The following is a 21,821-nucleotide window of genomic DNA, read 5'->3' on the forward strand; positions in this document are numbered from 1 at the left end:
TGCTCTCATTGAGAGACTTGAATTGGGGGAATTTTAGTAGAATACACAACAAGTGTCAATTTGCAAATTATGTTAAATTCAACATGTTTAATAGCAAATACATGCATACATTTCTATCCTGTGCATCCAACATGATGAAGATGGCAATAAATTTATTTTTTGATTTCTACAAAACACATTTTCCCACAAAAATTTAATATTTTACTCAAACAGTTAGAGCATATATACTAAATGTATCCCATTCCAAAAATTACAACGATACTCAAATTTTTTTCTCTGGTAAATGTTGGTAGATTTATGCTGTATTGAAGATTTAGTCACCTATATGTTAACACATTAGTGTGACGCGGCCATGATACAAGCAAGGCTCAAACTCATGACCTCCCCGCCGTTAAGAAGCGAGCGCTCTACAAGTGAGCTGTGCAACCAACAGACACACCAAAATATATACACCCCCAAATCTCCAATTACAGCTATATAATTAAGCAGAAGACACTCAATGAATGTAAAATATGTGTATGAAAATTACCTGGTCTGCCACATGACTTCTCAGATCCTGACTTCTCCTTGTCACAGGACCTCTCAGATCCTGACTTTTCTTTGACACATGACCTCTCAGATCCTGACTTCTCTTTGTCACATGACCTCTCAGATCCTGACTTCTCTTTGTCACATGACCTCTCAGATCCTGACTTCTCTTTGTCACATGTTCTGCAAGATATATTATAGAGACTCTACATATCTTCAAGGGGCATGGACATGATTTGAGCTGAAAATTTTCAAATCTTATTTTTCCATTTTTAATGTTTATAATATACTAATTTCTAGGCAACAAAATTTTTATATATATGCACTGGCGGATTTAGAGGGGGCATGGGGTGGGGGGGTGGGGGTGCAAGCCCCTTTAAGATTTTTCAAAGTTTAGGTTACAAATCAGTGCGTACTCTAAAAAGAACGAAAATCAAATCATATCTTTAATAAATGATTCTAAAAGGTGAGAGTCCCTAACTCCATATTTTACATAAGAAGGAGAACAGGGGCTGACAAATCCCGAACCCCCTCCCCATTTTGCGGACCAAAAAAATGAAGTTATTCAATTCTAACGAGACTTTTCGTCAAAATGATATGAAAGGTAGATACTTCATGGTAATAGCATCATTCAAATTTATCACCACCAGTCAGTGATTTTTCTACGTTTTTTACAAGGGTCCTGTGGCTTTCGAATTGGGAAAAATTGTCGACATTTCATTCAAAATGGGAAAAATCAATTTTATCATAAATAAGTTTCAAAATCATGTCAAACATTATATTATCTTTATTTTACACATCTAATTTTGTTTAACCTTCTAAAATTTTCAACTTCTCTATCCAAATCATTATTCCCATAACTCTTTGTATATTATAAGTCACATCTAATGTTTATTTTTTTCATATGCGTATACTTTCCTTTCATAATTTTATTACTGGGGAAAAATGTAAGCTAAATTGGGGAAAAATGACAATTTTTAGGAGGGGAAAGGGCCGAAATTCAGACCCAAAATGGGCCCAGGGTTTGACATTTACTTTTTTGAGCACTAGACCAGTCGGGCTACTTCAAATGATTTTTACTAGACCTGACCTTACATCCACTAGCCCTGACCAATTTTCCAGGAAAAAACACCTGATAGATTCATCATATATATTTCAATCCTTAATTCAAATTACAAGTTTACATTAAATTTGAACTAAAATGTATTTAATTGTCTCAAACAAATCTTTAATCTCATCAATCAATATTTGATGCTTTTATTTTCAAACACATTTTCTTTTTCTTTAAATTCTACCAGTCACGGAAATTCTTTTGTCCATTTTATTTTAGAATAAAATGACCTCAACCTTTTTTTATTTCTATTTCATAAGCCCTGCTTTGTTTCTTCACAACCTTCTCATTTTTTTCTCTTGGGACATCTGTCCTTGAGGACGAGAAGTCGTATTTGAATATAGAGACATTCCCGCATATATTTCAACGACGAAAAATGGCTGTTTACGATGTAATTCATTAATTTGATAAACACTTTCTTCTAATTATTTAATTCAATTAAACGGGTTTTTTAAAAATGAAAATATTAAATTCATTTAAAACATAACTTTACACACATTAGGCCACTGATAAAATGTGTTGTGTTTCCGCTAACCCGTCCGACCCTAAATTATAGCCCCGACCCTAGAATTTTTTTTTTCGATATGTAAAACAAAAATAATCGTCATTTTCCCGGTTCTTGGTTTTCTTTTTAGTTAGACATTGGGATGAAGTCATTCAAACACTTGAATGATGTACAAAATTGCATGGTATTGTGTCAAGCGTCTAAACAACATTGATAATGTTTGTAACTAACAGCATGGCATGATGGTTGACATAGTGGCTAGTACCTCCATGCGTGCCTCACGCAACGGTGATTTAACAATTGAAGTTAACAGACTGTCGAAAGACTTTACCAAGTGTAATTTTTCCATGGAAGACTTTATTTTGTTAAAATTGTCAACTCCTATGGTGTTTTTAGACGGTGTCTATTTATGGCCATGCACTGTCTTATAATGCTATCGCTTCAGTGGGCATTACTGTATATACAAGCGGACCCTAGTTTTATATGGAGGTCATGATGCAGACTGACAAACATGAATGTCCAGTCTGTCAAATTTGTATTCACATCCATGGTTTTTGCTGCAGTTCTAACTGAAAACACTATGAAAAAGGCCGCAAATAAAGCAGTGAACAGCTGGTGAACGCATCCAAGTTGATGGCTGGTGAGAGCCGAGAGGAAATAAAAAAGATGTGCTGACTTTTTTTAAAATAAAAATTTATGTCCGGTAAAAAGTTTCAGCTGGAAGAGAGTTGGATCCCATTAGGATAAGTGGGATCTGCCCAGACTGTCTTCCTACCCTTGTTCCATTTAGATTGTGAAAATACAGTCATAAATGTATTAATAAACTTAAAATATGTTAATGATGTTGATATTTTGGTGATGATTTAATATTTTTTTCAAAACCATCACATTATTTTCCTGTCAAACATATCCAATAGTAGTATTCCTATGACAACCAATCTAAATGTAGAAACAATATATCTGGTACTTATATAGCATAGTGGCATAAAGGAGTTAACTTTTGTGTTTTATGCTAGATGTGTTTTATTGAAAAATATTGTTTCTTATAATTAAAACATCTGGAAATAATATACAAGTATCACTTAAAATTCTTAAAAAGTATATGGCTAAGTATTCAGTAAAGTGCTGTTTCAATGGGTATCCCCAAAAATGCAATTTTTCCTAATTTAGAATATTCTGAGTTATATTTGCAGGTGGCAAATCAATTAACACTGTGATGAAGAGATAAAAGAAACAGTCTCACAGAGAAAATTCTATTATTGAATAAAATATTTTAATATAAAGTGTTGAATCACCTGTTCTTTGCATGCTTATTTTGTGACATTCTGCAATTATTACTCAGAATATTCTAAAATAGGAAAAAATGCATTTCCTGGGGGATACCCATTGAAACAGCACTTTATTTAGCCATATTATGAGAAATGGATTCTGTCCTCTGTTTGTCCAACAGATTTGTATGGTTTTATTTTATTTATTTATTTCATAATGAGCCATTTGACATCTTAGCTGATTCAGAAGAACACCAGCTGTAGATACTGTTATAAACAACATAATTTGAATTTCTTCATTGACTTTGGATGGTGTAAATTGAACAAATTCTCATTTAAAAATGTCTCTGTTCGTCCGACATATTTTAATATTTGTTAAACTTACAAGCTAATTTATGATAAATTTAACAAAATCATATACTAAAATTGAAGATCTTATGAACTGTCAGAGAAAAATTAATGTATACAGGGTTTGACACTAAGGCACGTCCGACCGACCGAGTCTACTAAATGATAGGTCCTGTCGGGTAAAATGTCGATTTACTAGTCCGACTGGTCGTGTTAAATATTAATAAATAAGAAACTACCAATCTTGAACCGTGTGGTGGAATAATCTCTATTTTTAGTTCTAATAAATAAGTCGCGGTCGGTAGTGATGTTTTACGACATCTACTCGATGTTAATTTTAAACAGTTTATTTGAATTGACTATGATAAAGTGTTTATCAAGTTAATAAATTACGTCGTAAAGGTTTGTCATCTACATGAAGTATTTAAATATGGAGATACTATCAGGGTTTTTTTCTGGAAAGTTGGTCAGGGCTAGTGGATATAAAGTCAGGTCTAGTAAAAATCATTTGAAGTAGCCCGACTGGTCTAGTGCTCAAAAAAGTAAATGTCAAACCCTGGTATAGATCTGTAAACAAAGCCTTCATATAAACAGAAACAATGCATTTTTAAATGTCTTGTTACGTCCAACATGACCACTGACTAACATGCTATTTTGGTCGAATTTTATGTAGATGTGAAACGATGAATCACGATTCGGCCGAATCACGATGTAGTGGTCTCGATTCGATGTTCGATTTATTCAGGGGTCTGTTTCGGTTCGATACGGTTCTAAAATCATAGTACACATTGCTCTTGATAACACGGTTTCTGATTAGCCAATGGAATTGAAAATTGCCCAATCAACATACGAGTAAACTTTGCTCTATCAAAATGGACGCAGTCGAGTTGAAAAATGCACCCCAATGTATAAATCCTGGGTATAGCAACATTTTGGCTTTAGTGTTGCTTTATCATGTTTATGTTAAACACTTTTACATTATGTAGAATTTATTTGCAGAGAGAAATCAATACAACGAAACATAAGAAAATCGTAGCATTATAAAGAATTTGGTACATATTATTAAATCGAATCGAAAATCATCAAATCGAGACTAAAGTATCGAAAATCGAATCAAGAAGGTACTGTATCGTTTCACCCCTAATTTTATGTTTTTCCACTAAATAACTATCTTTTTACATGTAAAATCTTAATCTAGAACCATTATCCTATCAGAAAATCATATTATCATGATTTAAACAGCTACTTTCAAAATTGTACATTTTGTCACACACCGGCAACTCTTTACTGAATACTTAGCCATATGTAACATAAAAATGTTGTTAAAGAAGCAGACAATTTAAAAGTTAAAAAGAATTAAGTGCTAGGAAATACTCAGGATGCAGGATTTTGCACTATTTACCCCAGACCCCTGGCCTATTGGGAGTAACCTTTAAATCAGCTTTTTTTTAAAGATTTAAAATCAGATCTGAGTATAGGGATAAAAATTACTAGAACGTGAGAACACAAGTAGCTAAAACGAATAATTTGCATGTATAAACTGTCTCAAGATCTCCCTAAAATTTTATGTATATACACAAGCAAAAAAAGTGTAAATGGGTGGGGTTGGAGATTGTGAAAAGTAGCTAAATTGTAAAAGATCAATCAAGTGCTAGACTTAATATTTCTTTCACAAATACCTGGACCTGCCTATGAGGTGTGTTCTTTCACAAATACCTGGACCTGCCTATGAGGTGTGGGTAGAGGGATTCAATTCCACGCAATACAAAGAGATGCATGGACTCAGCTCAATGACGAGCAAATAAGTTTGACTAGAAAGAAATTTACTGATAATAAATTTTGCCTCATTTTAGTAGTGTTGATAAAGGTGTTTCTGTTTGCAAGAGGGGATGTAACTTCACATATGAAGGCTAATTATATGGTTAAATTTTACTCTTAAATTCACTAAAATTCAGGAGCTTCTGGAGGCTTTGCACTCTGGGCCCCACCAGGGCCCAATGGCGGCCCCCAGATCCCTGCAGCCATGCCTCTGAAAAAAATGTCACCCCCCCCCCCCCAACCAGAAATCCTGGATCCGTTGCTGGTGCTGGTGTGCCCCAAAATTTGTAAGTTTCAGTAGTTCACATGGCTACCGAAGATTTCAAATTAGTTGGGCGAGTATAACTAGGCCTAGTTAGAGGCGGATTCGGGGGGGGGGGGGGGGGGGGGGGGGGGGGGGGGGGCTGGGAGTTGGATCTCGCCAACATTTTTAGATTTTAAAGTCTTTTTGTCAGAAAATTTTACTTAAAAACGGTTGAAATAACGCATTTTGAAGGTGGTCCCCGCCCCCTCTTTGAAAACCAAAATTAATGGTAGAACCCCCCTCCCCTCTTAAAAAAATTCCTGGATCCGCCACTGCTTTAACCAGAACGTCCGTGGCCCGGAACACCTTGAGACCGGATACTCTAGTGATGGAAGATCTTCCATAAATTCACCTGCTCTCTGCTCAATTAAAGTTATCAATAATACCTACTTTTCGAGGGAACACTGGTCCCCGCACCACTGATCATGGACCTCTATCAGATGCTTGGCGATCTCGCTGTCATTCAGCCAATAAAACCGTCCCACCAGCCGCTTCCACGCACATGCTGCATCTCCTGTTAAAATATTCCTGTACTCGTTCATCTCAGGAAACTATGACAGTGACATATAGAGCCATTAATAACTTTTAAATCTCCATGGTCGTCTGTTTACATTCAAAATGGCTAACTTAGCCGCTGAAAAGCGCGGAGTGGTGTAAAAGTAGTGCCGAAAATTTTGATAAAAAGAGATTTTTTGATTTTCTTTACAAATGTAACAAGAGGCCCGTGGACCACATCCTCTGCCCATAAGTGTCGGTGCTTGCTCAGATTGTAAAGCAAACATTTAAACTGAGGTGAATTTTAAGATAAAATTTTTATACAGGAAGAGAGGGGGGGGGGGAGATACCGTTAGAGATGGGCCATATATAATAAAATAAGGCAAATATTTCATGACAGGTCCCTGTCAGTGCAATGTATATGTTAGCCAAGAGAAGATTGCTGTTCATGTAAAACGTCATGCACGTTCAGCTGCAAAAACATCACATTCAATAGATTGGGTTTTTATGGGGTTTTTTGTAGGGGTTTTTTTTTTTCATTCAAAAATTGTGACCTGGACGGATGGAAGGTGGGCATTCGGCAAACTTCGACAGATTCCGGTACCTTACATCGACCATGGTTCGTTTTTTGTTTTTTTTTTACATAGACATATTTTCATCTAAAATGTCAGATAATATTTGACAGGAATTTTCTTTAACAGACTTTAAATTTAAAACTTTAAATAAAAAGTATCTTCTAAGTACAGAAACAGCAGAAACACTACTTCTCGCACTTCGTAGCTTTCATAGGGTATGTTTTCTATGGAGGCGGTCCCGAGATCAGTTTTACACCCACCCGTTATTTAGTGCAACCCGAAATGGCTTTAGTCAAGTCGTACGAGAAATGTGAGTAAGTCTACAATGCCGAAAGCTAAAATATCTTACGTTCAAAACGACGAACCCGATTTCATAAAGAAATTTAAGCAGAGAGTTGGCTACAAAGAAGGTCCTACTGTTGACACCAAGGTATAATAGTGTGTTGTCTAATGAAACTGCGCTCAATGAGGGAGAATGTTCATTCCGAATGTCCTCTACAGTTTTTCTTAATTTCAATGGGAAGTCTCGACCCAATTAACTGTATTTAAAAGGCAGTATAATGCATTAACCATCCTTTTTAATGTACTCTACTGAAAAGGGCAAAATATTACATTAACCATCGAACATTATGGATCTTGTATTTCATTTTTTATTTTCTGGATTCAATAGTTTTCGAGACCCCCAATACTTTTAATACTCAACTTCAAGCAACATAATAATAAAAATGAAGGATATTCAAGTCCTACATGGTATGTTCAGTTCTAAGCAGTGATGTTTATTAATTATTATTTTGCTTAATGATAATATTACTGTGAATTATGCACTGTAACAGGAAAGGAGAAAATGTAATGGACCTGACTGGGGTTCAAACCCAGGCTCCCATGAATCTCTAGACCGGTGCTCTACCAACTGAGCTATCTGTCCACCGGCAATCGAATCTGTCTGACCTCTACAGCACAATAGCACATGAACATTTTTAAGCACACTTTTGTCTATTATTAGCAGAATAGTTGTCAAACACTAAACATAAATATTAAATCTAGATATAGATTTTTTGAGGGTTGATGTTGTTGTAATTAACTTGTCAGTCAACATGACATGAATGCTTTCTTCAATGCTATTGATCGGATTGGTATTGTAACATCAGTGTTATTGATCGGATTGGCATTGTAACATCAATGTTATTGATCGGATTGGCATTGTAACATCAACATGATTCAGATTGTTTAGTTATCATTATGAAATCAATATAGTAGGTAGAGACACTGAGAAGCCTGTCTTTGATTCTCAGTGCTGGTGCTTTGTTAAACATAAGACGTTCAACAAAGGCAGCAACTGTTTCATTTCAGTCGTGAGAACTACGGCCTTCAATGCCACCCAAGCATAGTATAGGTCAACATTTGTCGCATATATAGCTGGTGACCTCTACATATCAGAGTGGAAAATTCTCAAATGGGAGCCTAAACAACATATCTACAAATATTGTCAAATGAACCACGTCGTGTATCCAGGGGTCGGTGTTTGCCCAACTTTCTATTTTGTATTGCTTATAGGAGTTATGAGATTGATAACTGTTCCTTATTTTCACCTTTCATTGGATACATTCTTTGAAGCAGAAAAGCCAAAACATGTATGAAGGCTTCCTTATTATGAAGTGAAGATTTTTTTTTTTTTAAATGTTGAAGGAATTTGAGGTAAAAATAGGAAAATATATAAATATTCTTTAGAAATATTCTTGAGTAATTTGAATTTGTCAAATTGATATGTTCGCAATTCCTTATGCAGTCGGGATTCAAGTTTGTTGGCACCAAAGAGTGTTGAAAAATCAGGAAAATCTACAAAGAGTAGCTATTCAAATTATCATGCAAAATTAATATATAGGTCGAGCCTTCTGATCTATTGTAAATTCAGTTTTCTTCATGTCATCATTTTCAGGGCCAGGATTGCATCAAGTAAATATGTAGAAAAATTAATTAAAAATCTTCTTCTCAAGAACCACCACAAAGAATCAATTTGTCCAATTAATATTCAAGCAACACTATGTAGTGTAGATTCAAGGTTGTTCACCCTATGACCCCCAAGCTAGCTAAAAACTTGAAATTTAATCAATGACATGACATATATTGCTCAGGAGAACAATGTTGCCCAGGGGCCTCCGGTTAAAAACTTCCTCTCACTATGCATTGTGGGACATGAAATAAGATGTGACACACGGAATACATGTCTACCCAAACAAATCTAATTGTTTCATCTGCTGAGTTGTGTGACGGTTCAGGAGCACAATGGTTCGGGAGTTCAGCGACGACAGTTCGGTGACAAATGTTCAGGCCCCGGGTGCATACCCTGCCACAAGCATTACTACGAATTCATTTTAAAAAATTTGACAATGCACCATTAAACACTTTAATATAGTCCTCATCACCACATCAGTGGCAATGCACTACGTGAGGGTCCAGTTAGGGTTAGACCAGAGTTTATGGGGAAGAAACAGGTTTATTTACCAATCCTTGCATCGTAATTAATTCCCGACTGTCATTAACAAACTCCCGAACTGTCGTTAACAAACTCCCGAACTGTTGTCACTGAACCTTCACATCAGGTGCTGAACCGTCACACACCCGAACCATCACACACCCAAACTGTAGGCAATTCATCTGCAGGATATTTAAAACATTGATTTTTATAAACAGAGAGAGGTTCCAAATTTTGATGAAGATGATGACAGAGAAGAGACTGATGACGAAAAGCCAGTGGTTGTACAACTGCGAGAGGGGGATCTAAGTGCTGAGGAGGTGGACAGGCTGCAAAGTAATGAAGGTGAAACTGCATGGTGAAAAGCTAAAGCTGACATATATATCATGTGGGAAAAATACATTTTCTTATCTTTTTTTGGCAAAGTTGTAGACCTACAGTTTACTTAAGGACTCAATATCCATTTACTTTCAGTTTAGTATTAAAGACATGTTACGTTATGTTTTACTTATTTAAACACTATAAGCCAAGTTTAGCCCCTCCCTGGAGTCAGAACCTTTATAGGATCATGAAATTTACAATTTTGGTCGAAGCTTTTCTGCTCTACATGACTGCGTTTATTTTTTTTTTTTAAACATATATATGCAGTTTTAGAGATGATTTTTGAAAATTTGTAAATTTTTGGTAGATTTTGCCCAACCCATATGGCCCCAAGGATGCAGGAGTCCTGAAATTTATAACATATGCTCCCCTTGTCCAACAGATGCTTCATACCAAATTTCAAAAGAATTAGAATAGGTCGTACCTGAGTGACTCATAAAATATATTTTATTTACATATGTATTATTTATACACTAATCTGTTGTTTAATTGTGTGTTTGCCTTCGAAGCAATCAATAGCATAATGTCCATAATGTTGCCCTTGGTTGAAGCTAACTATTGTTCTATATGAGATAAGTTTGCATATCTGAAGAGGAGCTAATGGTCAAATATATGTGACTTGATAGGTCAAGGTCATACCAATATGTCAAGATTAAATTTATCACTTGTATCTGATTTCTTACATAGAGCTTCACAAATATATCTTGTCTTGTGCGGATCCAGGTTAGAATAGGTCCTTGGTACCCCTTGCTTGTTGTAAGAGGCCACTAAATGGGGTGGTCCTTTGGATGAGACTGCAAAACCCATGTCACAGCAGGTGTTGCACGATAAAGATCCTTCCCTGCTCTAAGGCCATAAGCACCAAGCATAGGTCTAAATTTTGCAGCCCTTCTCTGGCAATGGTGACATCTCCATATGAATGAGGGATTTGCAAGAGGGACATTAAACAATATACATGTACAATCAATTAAACACATCTTGTTCTTTTTCCACAGAACCCCCAGCAGATGGGAAGATCAAGTTCAAGAAACCAGCGAAGAGGAGTGGCTCAGATACACCAACAGAATTAAACACCAGCTCAAAGAAAAAAAAGGAGGAGAAAAGCGAGAAAAAGAAATCTGGGAAAGCCGTCAAAAACTCCACGCTACTGTCATTTAATGAGGAGGAGGAGGATGCCACATAGCCTGTCTGAAGGGGGGGGGGGGGGGGGGGTGTTCACTCGCTGAATGAGTCCGTTGATCTGATGGAGGAGAGTGATGAGTTTCGTTGTGTGAATTTGTATTTAGAAGTCACATCCTGGACATCAACTGTATAACTTCTGTGGATGTCACTGGGTCAGCACTCCACAACATATGACTGCACTTCTAATATGGTTGAATTTTATGTAATATTTCATATACTTTCTAATACTTCTCATTACCAGCTCATTAGAGTTATCGCTCTTTGATGACTCTTGTGCGTCATTGGTAAGAAAATGCACAAGTCTCGCGAGCAAGTGCGAGATTACTGGGACATAAACGAAACGTTCATAGCATCCCCTCTTTTTTAAGTTAAAGTACATTGTGTATTTTTAAATAAAATAGCCATTGGTCAAACTGCATTTTAAAAATATTCTACCACTAGTTTATCAAGGATGTTACATGCTTTTTTTAAAACTCTCCTACACCTATTCTAAAAATTCCAAACAACGATGTTCTCTGTCCTAAGTCAATCAATATTTTGTAATTTTCAAAATATAGCTTAGATGCAGTTTTGAAACGCATTTGTTGTGTTAATTAGTGTTATAAACGTCTAAAAAAAAAAAAAAAAAAGGCAGTTTGGCAAATATATAACATAGTCTAAAATATTGGAAAATGAGAGAGAGAGAGAGAGAGAGAGAGAGAGAGAGAGAGAGAGAGAGAGAGACATGATTGATTACAAAGTCCATGCCATATGAACCTGTCCAAATTGTAGGATAAAATAGAATGTCTTCATAGTCTGACAGAATAATTTTAATAACATATGAATCCCATTAATTACAAGAAAAGTTATTGTGTCGGATGTGCATATTGGTTTTTCCCTACACAGTTCTTCTTGCGATTGATGCTTTATATCAGTCAGATTTGACAGATTTAGTACCTGCACTCAATCACATAGTTTAATAAGTTCGTCCGGTTTTTTTTGTAAAAATAATCAATTCCTAAATTTGCCTTTAGAATTTTAACCAGTGTCGTGGTTTGCAGTCGGTTATACATGTAATATGCATTCGATACCATACTTTATATTACGTATGCCTAAGTAATGTTTACGTATGTTGTCCCGGTATCACGACTTTACGCGCCTTTAATTTGAAGAGTTCCACTAATGGAAATTATAAGTATTGTCAATACATACATGTTCCTCTCCCAATTTATTGCATAAAAATACTTTTTGATGCTCAGTTTGTTTCTGTTTGTATATACTAAGCATCATACTCCCAGCAAATAAATCATTATACTCCAAGGAAAGTTTGTTGGAATGTTCATTTTGGTACATTAAGGTCGGTACGTTCTTCTGTCTTTTTGTTCCATCTGTCTCGTGTTATTTTCAGTCCATAAATTTGCAAGGAAGATGCACATGACACATATAACTTGACATGTGGACAGTCTTTTCTGAATCATAACTCATCTCTGCTACCAAAACCTGACGATAATTCTACTATCCAGTCAGAGAAGAACCACGTAGCATATCTTTGCTATTGTGTGACATCGGTTTTTGAAAAACCCGAATTTTGAATAAAGTTTGTGCATGATAGCATATTTTTTGGAGGAATTTTATCACTCCGTGTAATCAAGAAATTGGTAATTAAACTATTTGATACTTTAAAAGTTTTATATTTTCTATAAATAATCTATTACACTGTAATGTGTTGTCAAGGGCAATAACTCCTATGCAGGTATTTCGTGTATACAGTCAATGCTTTCTCTGATATTCACAATTAATTTTTATATATTCATAAAGCAGCAGGTTTTTAATCTTTTGGCTATAAAATTTGGTCATTTTAACTAGTTTTTATGTACAAAAATGTATTTTAAATATGCTGTTTACTAAAAAGTGTGATTATCTGTTGTCGAGATATAAACTTCTGTTTACGTATATTTCAAATCTTAAAAATATATACATTTTCTTTGGTTATCAATTAAATTGAACTACAGTTAAGTGAAATTATTACCTAATCTACAATATAAATTGATATAACATATTTTTTTTCCTTTTTTCAAACTCTAATCAGCAGAGAAAGGTACACGAAATGAGCAGGGGTGAAACAGTTCATCACGTGACCTACTATTACCCGATCATGTGACGATCGGACTATTTCCCGGTCACGTGAAAAACTATTGCACAATTAGCAGATTAGTTAATAAAACAATTGTTTCATTCCTCCTAGGGAAACATTCAAAACTATTGCTCCTTGATAGTGGCGAAGACCCGGAAAACTGTTGTCCTCGGCCTAGGGCCTCTGACAACAGTTTCCTGGATCTTCGCCAGTTGCCAACTCTCAGGACAATAGTTTTGACTGTTTCCTGTGTAGGCCTGAAATAATTGTAAATTAATACAGCTTTCATACTAAGCTGGAGGATAACATTTGTCCATCAATGTAAAAGCAGCATATATATATACAAAAGTCGGGGGGTTTCCTGAAACATTGGACAATATACAGTTATTGACTGGATTTGAGGACAACAGCTGTTTTGTTTGACCCGAGGACGGATCTGAAGCCGTAGGCCCACTCAAGGGTAAAAAAAACAGCTGTTGTCCAAGGACACAGTCTATAACTGTTTTGTCATACACTTTCTTTCTTTCATCAGGGTTCGAAATTAACTTTTTCAAGCACTAGTCCGTACGGACTAGTCACTGTTGATGTTCACTAGTCCGCAAAGCATTTCACTAGTCCGTCCAGTATATCATAAAATGATCTTCATTTTAATCAAACCAAACGCATCACAGTTGCAAACAATTCAATTTCTGACACCTACAGAAGAAAAAGAGACCACCATATTTTATTTCGCATTCAAAATCTTCAGAAGCATACAATATTAACCTCCGAGTTAATCCTTTTATAAACGTCCATAAGTGCGTTCGAGATCGATGTTCCTGTTCTTTTGGTGCTCAGATTTTAGAGTCACAGGAGTTCGAAATTTTATCAATAAAGTCGACAAAATTCACTCGATTGACCAAGTCATGAGCTATAGTGTTATGAACTACTGTGTTAGAGTCGTGAATGACGAGAACATGTGCACACAAACGTGCATGTTCTCAGACCACACTACTTGCAATTCTTACACCTAGAACACGTTCTCGTGATGTGTACTCGGCGTTCGGAATCGGCAGGAATTTGACAATTTGTGCACGTTCGAAGAACGGCGGTCTCGAACGCACTTCATGTGTTTGGAAGATCAGGATGTCATAGTCATGCAAACACTTGACCATGCAGGTAATCAAACATAAGTTCAAACATCTAAGAAACTCAGACAAATCTTCCTAAAAATCGTTACCACATTGAAGATTGATTTCCGGATTTTCACTCGTCCGTACGGACTAGTGCTATAGAGAGTTCACTAGTCCGACACGTTTTTTACTAGTCTTGGACTTACGGACATGAGTTAATTTCGAACCCTGTTCATGTTTTTCCTCAATGCACATGGTTTGTTGACTTTGAACAGGACAGTGTGATTCCATATATTTGTCCCCGTGCCCTTTGGTTTAAAAGAAAACATTACCCAATATCCCAATTGATAATTATATTTTTGCATGTTTCTGCTCTGCTTTTCATCTAATAAATTCTGTATTTCATCATCAGTTAAATCAGTGATATTCGCTATAACGTAAAGTACATTCTGAAAGCAACAGACTAAGAATCACATGACTTGTGTAGCCAATAGAAATTGGGCAGAATATTGCCCAGTCAACAGTTCGTACACTGTTGACTAGTCAATAGTCCACGAGAGTGAGAGTTGGTTTAACAGTTAAAATGTTGGTTCTACATCGTATTAATTTTATATAGGAAAAACATTCAAGTGTATAACAACACATACTACTTAAACTAGTCAGGACTTGTACATAACCTGTGTCATTTTTAGAAATTTTTGAAAAGGACACTAATTCCTTACCATCAAGCAGTGTTCCATGAGACAGGCCAACATCAGTCTTCGGGTCACTGAGCAGGGTGCTTTTAGGGTCACTGAGCAGGGTGCTTTTAGGGTCACTGAGTAGGCTGCTTTTAGGGTCACTGAGTAGGGTGCTTCTAGGGTCACTGAGTAGGGTGCTTTTAGGCTGTACTGCTGAAGATTGTGAGTGTAGCTTTTGGGCTGGCAAACTGTCACAGGTCTAGTTATAAAAAAGATTAAGCAGTTCTTCATTAATTACTAACTAAGCAAGTACCAATGGTAGTGGGGACATTTTCTACATTAATTAGTGTGAATCTGGCCAAAAATATACAGAGGATATTCAACATTTTGTTGCTATACGAACTTTATTTCACAGGAGCCATGACTTTTGAAAATTTTGCAAGTGGATAATTTTCTTTTGATCACATTTTGTAAGGTTTTTGTTTCAGCTATCTCTTTATTGAAATTCAGATCATTATTGTGCAGAAAATGTACAAAATACATGTGTCAACGTTTTGCGCAAGTTACTTCCCTTGTCAGCCATCTCGCACTTAAAAAGAAGTATTTCCCTAAGTTGGCTTTTGTAATTTTCTGGTCTGTAGCTTTGACATTTGATATTTTTCCATCAGTTGCAGTCAACTAGAATAATGCCCCAGGGTGGGGCAACCCATAAACTTGTATGACGACTTAATAATTTGCTGTAATTCAAAGTAGTCTTCTATTTGGTAGAGAGTAATAAAGGAAAACTTGGTTTTTCACTGACTGACTTTTGGCTGACTCTGCTAAGGGACGTAACTCACAATAAAGTGTTGATACGGTAATACACGCCACACATACACTTACCATGATCTCAGTCTGTGGTTGCTGTGGCGACCTCTCCGAGCTGGACGGTGTTTGTGAACATATCAAAGCACGGATCTGAACCCCCGGCATGCAACTCAACGTAGAAAATAATTCATCTCGCTGGATCGTGATGGCCTGTAATTTAGTTTGTAATTTACTTTTTAAATCCGCATTATTTTTTTTATTTTTTTGCTAAATAAAATAAATTTCAAAGTTTTCAATTTCCAGATATTGTTGTACTACATATTGAATTATTCTCCACTTTTCATCCATAATAAATTTCTCTAGTGTAACATTCCTCCTTAAATTAACATAAAACCCTGAGAGAGGATTAAAATAGTTACAAGTCGGCTACTCCACCCAATTCACTTATTTCATTGGCTGATCTAGAGGGGAGTTACAACATCATCAATTCCTTAATTCAGTTGAAGAGTTCTAAGTTTTATTTTCCCCATTTTACGGTCTTTACCCTACCCTTTTTGGTGAAAAGGTAGGTACAAACTTGGGTTGTAATAACACACACACACACCCCCACCACCACCACCACCACCAACTTGAAAATTTTAAACCACTACTGTATTTTGTACATAAATTTATCATAATAACCCTACTTAATTATCAGATACATGTAGCTTGCAAATCTTAATGGTAGCACAATTAACAAATTACATGTATTCAAAGAACCATCAATTACATGTTATTTTTCATAGGCATAATTTTGGGGTATGTAGAATTGTATATAACTAATCCTTTGCAATATACACTGACACACTGCCTTGCTAGAATGGCAGCATTCGAGGGGAAGAATATTCAGATCCAATGAATTTTAATTTGGCTGTTTCAAAATAATCTATAATTCTTTACATATAATTGTAAGTATCACATTAACTACAATTTTATGCTTGTGTAGCAATTTTCTTGAGATTGATTTTTCGCTTTTGATGTAAAAAAAAAAACGTACAGCATACGTATCTATGAGGGATCTTTATCGTGTCACACCTGATGGGACCTCGGTTTTTGTGGTCTCATCCAAAGGACTGCCCCTTTAGTCGCCTCTCACGACAAGCAAGGGGGTACTGAGGACCTATTCTAACCCGGATCCCAATGGGATGGCTATGTCTCCGAAGGAAACCTATTACTTAACTGCTTTGAAATGTGTCGTTACCTGATTGAAAATGTCCCCACCAAGAGACTTCTGTGCTTTTTCAGTATCTTTGTTCGCATTAGTGCTGGCTGGCTGTCTGTTCGTAATTACATTAGCGACATTAGGCTCCTGGATTTGTATCAGCTTGACAGGAACTAACTGTGGATCTTCTGGTAGAACCCTCTTCACATCAACTCCTTCTTTCTTTATTTCTTGCTTTTTAATGAATCTTTCAGAGGGGGGAGGCACACCGATATTGAACCTTAAAAATTGAAGGAATAATAAGGTCACTGTTTTCATCGTGTGAACCCTGAAAATGTGTAAGCGAGGTTAAATCGGATGCTATGAGGAAAACTCAGCTTGCGTGTGCACAGATTTTCACCTGGGCTGCATTCGAGATTGTGGCAGCTAGCCTTGGGGCTAGGTTTGGTGGCTGGTTTGTGCTATTTTACAATGTGTTGACATTTTTTCCATATTTTGAGGCGATTAGTAGCTAATATTATCATTTTGTCGTCTCTAAATTATCTCAGGACAAAAAGTCGCTAAATATCTTTTTGTTGTCTTTTTGCCTCGAAATAACAAAAAGACAATAAAGTGTAAACTGGCACAAACAAGCCACCATACCTTGCCCCTAAGGCTAGCCACTACAACCATGTCTAATGAAAGTAGCCCATATTTACGTAGAACATCACTCGGCATTTTACCGCCAAATTGAAAATCTCGACTAGACGAAAAAGACTGAGCGATATTCTGATTGCACTGGAACTTGATTACAGAATAGAATATGATTTATTTTCCAAATTAGGGCCCTCTCGGGCGTACAGCATACATGATTGTTCACATTTCAATGTGCATGACATTAAATATTCATAGATTGGAACAGGGGGTTTGTAAGCTTGCAGGGGCGGATCTAGGAATTGCGATTACAGGAGACGTCACTTTTATGAGGCACCCAGTGGGTCCAGGGCGAAGACCTGGATAGGGGCCCAGGAGGCAAAACCCCGGAAGCTCCTAAATTTTACAGATTTTATAGGGCTTGAAATATGTCTCCTATTCAGTCATTTGTACTATTTTTTATATAAGGTAAAATTAATAAAATGACACAAATTTTAAGGGTTTTGGGGGAGAAATTAAGTTCTTCCAATAAAGTAATTCAAGAAATCAACATATTTTGTCATTTATTTCTCAAGGAGTGGAAGAAATTATTGTAGCATACCTCCTAAACAAATTTCTCTAGTGTAGCATATCTCCTTAAATCTTTTTAACGTTATATATGACTGACCTCTGCAGCGTGAGTTGAAAGGTTGCTTTAACAGACTCCCTGGTCGTTACTGCTTCCTTTTCCAGTTTTAATACTTTCTCAGCACTCCTGAAACACTTCTGACACACCCCTGTGTCATTACTATACACCGCACTATCCGAAAATCCGCACACATTCTTCAAAGTTTTGATACGGTCCGTGGAAAGTCGGAGTTTTTTGTCAAGGCATTTGTGGATTTTTATGTTGCCATCCGCGTCAACATATTTATTCACAAAAGGAAATCCACACACAAGACAAACGTTCCCCAGACGATTAATTTCTTGTGTAGTACTATCATCTGTTACACCTGGCGCTGCCATTTTATTATTATTCGGGACGTTTAGAGACTTGTCGTAATTAACATCTACATCCTCACGATTTTGCCAGCGACGATTTGATTGGGTAGTGAAACCTACCCTGGCCGGGTCACCTTCACAAACCCCCTTCTCTTTGGTTTTCTTCCTTGATATTTGTTTTGAAACTCACAGAATATATTATCAGTGATACATTCCGTCTTCGGTACAAATTCTAGCACATAATATTACCTATAAATAAAGAATGCGGTGATTCTACTTAGGCGTATTTACTAATTTTATGCAATGGCGTGAAGAATTAGATTTATCGCTTATATTCGCTTCCAACATCGAACCCGACCATATATACCTAAAGCAACACCTACACCGCATTTCTATTCGTTTTACCCACAAACAAGACAACCTTCCATTTCCATATATTTTCACATGTATACATGTACACTGTCTGAGTGCACCCCAGGAAGTAGCCTCGGCTACCAACATCAAATAGCTCCTTTGTAAGCAATTCATTATTTCTCCAAATTACACATAATTTATTTTAACTAATTGAGAATTTATGTTTGAATATCAGGATGGAAAAAGAAACACAAAACAGAATACAGAATACAGGCAATAAAGCTCGCAAGTAAGGAGGCTCTGACGTTAACATTATAGTATTATAAACCTTACTGCTGGATAATACAAGCCTTTGACTGACGGTATTATATATGGTAGTGAATTGTCATAAAAGAATTTACTTTTGTACAATTTAAATTGTCAGTACTTCATTCATCATTAGAAACTGACCGAATAGGACTAAATCAGGCATGCAGCAAGGAAGGGGGGGGGGTGCCTTAAGGTACGATCCTCTCCCATGCGGACTTCGGACGCAGTATGAGACGATAATACTGATTTATAATTCAAACTGTTTCAATTGCGTAAATACCAATGCATTAATTGAACGATGTGTTGTATATAAAGAAGTATTTATGATATATTTTTTTAAATAGATACACGTGCATATGCTAAAATCTTGAATCTTAAAATCCCGCAAGATTATTTTTAGTTATATTCTTTTCATTGTGATAGTGTTGAATACGTGTGCTGTACATTCTCAATCCCACTGTCATGTGTGTTTTTTTAATTTCAAAACATTTTGATATTTCTTTTCACATACTTTGAATGAATTTCATGTTCTTTTCACTGTGGCATTGTTTAGTGTCTTCGCTGAGCTTAATACACCTTTAGTGTTCTTGGGGGGGGGGGGGTGGGGTGAACATGGTGTGTATATACACATAAGTATAGTTTCATGTACCCACTCACCATGCATACAACTGATATTCATTTAATTCATATTTAAACAATGCAATTTAATCCAAATGTAAAGACACAAACATGTGCTGAATGATAAAATTAATTGAATATGGGTTACTCTACAGTTACAAAAATCGTCATTCAAATCGTAGCACCCGTCACATTGAATCATTTACAATTCATGAAAACTTTCGGAGTGAGTCAATTAAACTTTTCAAATAACAATCACAGTACATTGATACGGCACGCTATGTAATAACGAGACGGTCCCGGAATCGGCCTAAAAAGGTACAGTCACCGCACGCAGTTGCAAAGCGTTGCACGAATGACGACGCTATGTACCAAAAATTATTGTTACACTGTGCATACCTTCGTCATTTATGCCACTGTATGTAACATACCCTCTCGTTATTACATACCGTACCGTACCAGTGCATTTTTACTTTTGCCAAAATAATAAGACATGTAGCCTTCTTGTTCATGACGTCGCATAACGTAACGCCAAAATGGCACAACGTTATCGTAAACTGTACTGTATTAACGTATGTATTATATGAAAATAAAGCTTCTTACGGACATATGATAGTCATTTTATAAAAACATATATCTTATTAGAGAACTTTGAGGGATATCTTTTAATTTGAACACGGGGCCGAATTTGGCCCCAAACCCACCGAGTCCTTTAAACTTCTTTGGCCCAATGGTTGTTGAGAAAAATTTTAAAGATGTTCTGGATATATATTTGTAAGTAAAACATTCAGCCTTTATAACCCTGAGGATCACGATTTTTACAAACTTGAATCTGCACTATGTCAGGAATATTTCATGTAAATGTAAACTTCTCTGGCCCAGTGATTCAAAAAGAAGAAGATTTTTAAAGATTTTGCCATATATATTTGAATGTAAAACGTTGATCCCCTACTGTGGCCCCATCCTACGCCCAGGAGTCATGATTTTAACAAACGTGAATTTGTACTACGTTAGAAAGCTTTCATGTAAATTTGTATTTTTCCCAGTGGTTCTTGAGAAGAAGATTTTCAAAGATGTCACCTAAATATTCGCATGTAAAACTTTGATCCTCTATTGTGGCTCCATCCTAGTTCTTGTGAAGAAGATTTTCAAAGATTTTCCCTATATATTTATACATGTAAAACTTTGATCACCTATCGTGGCCCTATTCTACCCCAGGGGGTCATGATTTTAATAAACTTGAGCTTTCAGTTCAAGTGAGCTAAAAGGTGTTTAAGATAATTAAATATTGGTGTTATTACTGAAATATAAGATATAGAGCAATTTTGATTGAATTCAATTTTTGGTGACAAAATGACAACTAATACCACTTATTTCTAATCCAAACATTAGTGCTTAAAAATACATTACATGTGTAATGAAGAGACTTACATGTATGTTCCAAGACCCCGTGACGATCAGAAATCGGACACGGCTTATGAATTCACATCAACTTTGCCTTCGGTCATTTCAAAGATTAAGGAGAAGTCGGCAAACCAAATTCATAACGGCTATTTGTCCTAGTAAACACACGATCGCTTACTTCTTTTCCAATAAAGCCACTGTGCATTTCGATGATCCTTGTATTATTTCAATTCTGAAGTAGTTATGAAATGTATCAGAGGCGGATTTAAGGGGGCGCAGCCCCACCCCCACCCCCACCCCCCCCACCCCGCCCCCTCTCTAAAATTTTAAAATTTAAGGTAAATTGTGGTCTGTTGTTTAGAAAAATGTAAACGATAAAAGAAGCAATAATTTCTTCCACTCTCGGAGGAATAAATGACAAAATCTTTTGATTTACTGAATTAATTTTATTGGGAGAACTTACATTTTTTTCAAAACCCCTTAAAATTTGCGTCATTTTAATAATTTCAACTTATTAATAAAAGTCATTAAAACATTAGTTCTACCCCTATTGAATCTTATTGTTATGTCTATCCCCAACCCATCTGTGTTTTATTGTAAAGAATTAGAAAAAAGATATTC

General features: G+C 36.1%; 2 protein-coding genes across 12 annotated transcripts in view; one reads left to right on the forward strand and one right to left on the reverse strand.

Annotated features, from left to right (window-relative positions):
• The window catches only part of LOC125663311 (uncharacterized), a 72,041-nt gene extending 53,195 nt beyond the window's left edge, over window positions 1-18,846 (reverse strand). For all 10 annotated transcript variants that reach the window (XM_056146416.1, XM_056146412.1, XM_056146413.1 and 7 more), the window contains exons 1-6: window positions 18,202-18,846; window positions 16,941-17,181; window positions 15,776-15,910; window positions 14,936-15,152; window positions 6,273-6,396; window positions 530-711 (exon numbers count right to left, since the gene is read on the reverse strand). In XM_056146416.1, the coding sequence (XP_056002391.1) occupies window positions 530-711; window positions 6,273-6,396; window positions 14,936-15,152; window positions 15,776-15,910; window positions 16,941-17,181; window positions 18,202-18,539 (1,237 nt within the window). In that variant the 5' untranslated portion in view covers window positions 18,540-18,846. The remainder of the gene's footprint in view (window positions 1-529; window positions 712-6,272; window positions 6,397-14,935; window positions 15,153-15,775; window positions 15,911-16,940; window positions 17,182-18,201) is intronic.
• On the forward strand, window positions 7,211-12,336 carry LOC125661453 (uncharacterized protein KIAA1143 homolog). Of its 2 annotated transcripts, none has more exons than XM_048893462.2 (3): window positions 7,211-7,382; window positions 9,644-9,761; window positions 10,802-12,336. In XM_048893462.2, exons 1-3 carry the CDS (start codon window positions 7,278-7,280, stop codon window positions 10,987-10,989), a joined length of 411 nt encoding a protein of 136 aa, XP_048749419.1. In that variant the 5' UTR covers window positions 7,211-7,277; the 3' UTR covers window positions 10,990-12,336. The 2 variants fall into 2 exon arrangements, with proteins under 2 accessions (XP_048749419.1, XP_048749418.1); XM_048893461.2 differs by having other exon boundaries at window positions 7,215-7,382; window positions 9,644-9,770.
• Window positions 18,847-21,821: the final 2,975 nt, after the last annotated feature.

This window comes from Ostrea edulis, chromosome 8, assembly GCF_947568905.1.
Source record: "Ostrea edulis chromosome 8, xbOstEdul1.1, whole genome shotgun sequence".
In the NCBI taxonomy this organism is placed as follows: Eukaryota; Metazoa; Mollusca; class Bivalvia; order Ostreida; family Ostreidae; genus Ostrea; species Ostrea edulis.

Excerpts from the sequence above, each read along its gene's own strand:
- LOC125661453 (XM_048893461.2), top strand. The coding sequence starts at position 7,278 with ATGCCGAAAGCTAAAATATCTTACGTTCAAAACGACGAACCCGATTTC. Across the intron at positions 7,383-9,643 it reads GTCCTACTGTTGACACCAAG|AGAGAGGTTCCAAATTTTGA; the intron begins GTATAATAGTGT and ends TTTTATAAACAG. Across the intron at positions 9,771-10,801 it reads CAGGCTGCAAAGTAATGAAG|AACCCCCAGCAGATGGGAAG; the intron begins GTGAAACTGCAT and ends CTTTTTCCACAG.